The following is a 2,442-nucleotide window of genomic DNA, read 5'->3' as shown; positions in this document are numbered from 1 at the left end:
TGAGACTAAAGAAGAAACCAAGAATGTAGTATATGAAATCCCATGTACTTGTAAAGATACCAATATTTATATAGGTGAAACCAAACGAAAATTAAGCATAAGATTAAAAGAACACATCGCTGATATGAAATATCATAGATTAAATTCAGTTTTTCATGATCATTGCCTATTAAACAACTGTAACATTGATAAAACTAATACAAAAATCTTATACAAAGAAAAGAACACATATAGTAGAAAATTTAAAGAAAGTGTAGCTATAATAAACTCTAAAAATTGTTTAAACAAGAATCTAAGCATTAAAATAAGTAACGATTGGCTAAAAATATTGTAATAATGAAAGATAGTTTGTATGTTTTAGAAAAATTCTAAAAATTTTTGTAAAAATATTTAATGTGTTCTGTTTACTTAGATACCTTTTGCTATTACAAATATTATGTAAAATCCGACCATCATGAATGGTAAAATGCAAATTAGCAATAAGACTCAATATTGTATAATGCCCAGGAAACAAAATTGTTAGAATATGCTAAGTGAGGTTTATCTGATTCTGTTATGTGCAAATGAAATGTAGTGAGAAACCAACAAATATATTCATTAAACATTAGAAAGGATTCTGCCTATATATTCATCAACTTTAGTAAGAAGATAAAGGATGTGTCACGGCTACTTAACAGTAAGAAACAATTGTACACAAAAATTAGTATTGTTATGTGCGTTATCAGTATAAGCGTGTATGATTATACAGTGTTTTATTTTTTAATTTAATGTATGTAGGTTTATGTTATCATTGTTATCAACTTATCCTAACAGCAGTTAATAATAACTTGTGCTGTACGTGTGTCATCGAAATTTTTTAAATGGTATGTCTTAAATGTTATATGTTTTAGAATCGTTATATAATTTTTACATCAACTGAATAAAGTGGATAAACGCCAAGTGTTTTAATAATAACACAGTCTTGTGTTCAATAGTAAAAAAATTTGAAATATTAAGGACGTAGAAGCACAATTAATTTTATACAATCAATATTACTTTATTTTCATTGTGTTATTAGAATAAAAATAAAATAAGAATACAGTTGAACCTGTCTATTTCAAACTTGTCTATCTTAAAAACCTCTTTATGTTGAAATTTATTTTTTCCTTGCATTTTCAGCCTAAATTCAATATAGTTTCCATGTTTATCTTAAATAATTTTCTCCAAAAACCTCTATCTCAAATTATGGACTGAAATGTCAATTACAAATTCAAAGCTTGGCAACTAAATTTTGATAGCATGAATTGTAATTGAGAAGCATTTCTTACAATACAATAAATAGTTTCAATTAATGCTGCTTTTCTCTGATTGGCTACAAGTTTGGCTTGATGTCTTATTGGTTGAAGAAAATTGGGCATTAGAAACTATTGACAAACTATTTATGTAAAGGTATGTTAAAATGTTTTATTTTTATGTAATACTGTACTTGCTATTATATTAATAAAATACCATACTTCCAGTCAAGCCTATTATGTTTTACTGTCTGGAACTCTGTCCATATCTCAAAATCTGATCTCAAATTTTTTTCTCATTCCTGTGAGATTCAAGATAGACAGGTTCAACTTTATTAGAATATAAATTCAAAAGCTTCATTTGAATGTAACAGCTTTTGAATTTTTTTTTTTTAAGAGTTATGATATTCATTAAACTTTCTAAAATATTATATGTTTTAGTGTTGATACTATTTTATTTTTACTTAATATTAAGTATAAAATAGCATTTTAAAAATAAACATGGTTTCCTAATTTAATTAAGAATTTTTTATTAGGATCATGATATTCAAATTGGAAATGATATATCAAATTCTGAACTTCTTTGCTTGCTTTTAAAAACGCAGTTTGATCGAAATGTAGTCACTCAGTTTGATGTTCAGGTATGTAATTTATTTTTAAAAAGCATAATTTGTTAGTAGAAGTTTATAAAAAGAAGAAAAAATTGATTGAATTATTGTAATAAATGGTCAATTATTGGCTTAAAACTAAATGTGCATGAAATACAAGCTAACATTATTTATGTTTTGAATATAACACAGACTACTAGAAGAAAATATCAATTATTTATATTTTGCAGAAATTTATTATATTAATATTTCTTATACTGTACAGTACATTCTATTAAAAAAATTATTTTATAGTATATATGACAAGGGCCATTTGCTGTTCCAACATGTAGTATGTAGAATTCCAGCTAGTAGGAACATCTTGAATTAATGTGTATTTTTGCAAACCTAACTTTTCTTGCAAATCTTCTAATTTGATTACAGCTACAGCAGAATGATTAAAATGTGTGACAATATTTCTATTAACTGTGATTATAGTTTTCACATCTTGTTTAAAAAATATGCATTCGTTTAGTGTCAGCTGCAGCGTATGATAATGCTTCTAAGTTGCAATTCCTAATTCC

At 25.6% G+C, this 2,442-nt stretch overlaps 1 protein-coding gene across 1 annotated transcript in view; it reads left to right on the top strand.

Annotated features, from left to right (window-relative positions):
* The window catches only part of LOC111625633 (actin-related protein 5-like), a 23,611-nt gene that overhangs the window by 5,368 nt on the left and 15,801 nt on the right, over positions 1 to 2,442 (top strand). The window contains exon 3 of the mRNA XM_023368836.1: positions 1,808 to 1,912. Within this exon, the coding sequence (XP_023224604.1) occupies positions 1,808 to 1,912 (105 nt within the window). The remainder of the gene's footprint in view (positions 1 to 1,807; positions 1,913 to 2,442) is intronic.

Source organism: Centruroides sculpturatus, unplaced genomic scaffold (assembly GCF_000671375.1).
Source record: "Centruroides sculpturatus isolate CEXI.00-Female unplaced genomic scaffold, Cexi_2.0 scaffold356, whole genome shotgun sequence".
Classification (NCBI taxonomy): domain Eukaryota; kingdom Metazoa; phylum Arthropoda; class Arachnida; order Scorpiones; family Buthidae; genus Centruroides; species Centruroides sculpturatus.
The sequence above is the reverse complement of the archived record's forward strand: the minus strand, read 5'-3'. Positions and strand labels throughout refer to the sequence as shown.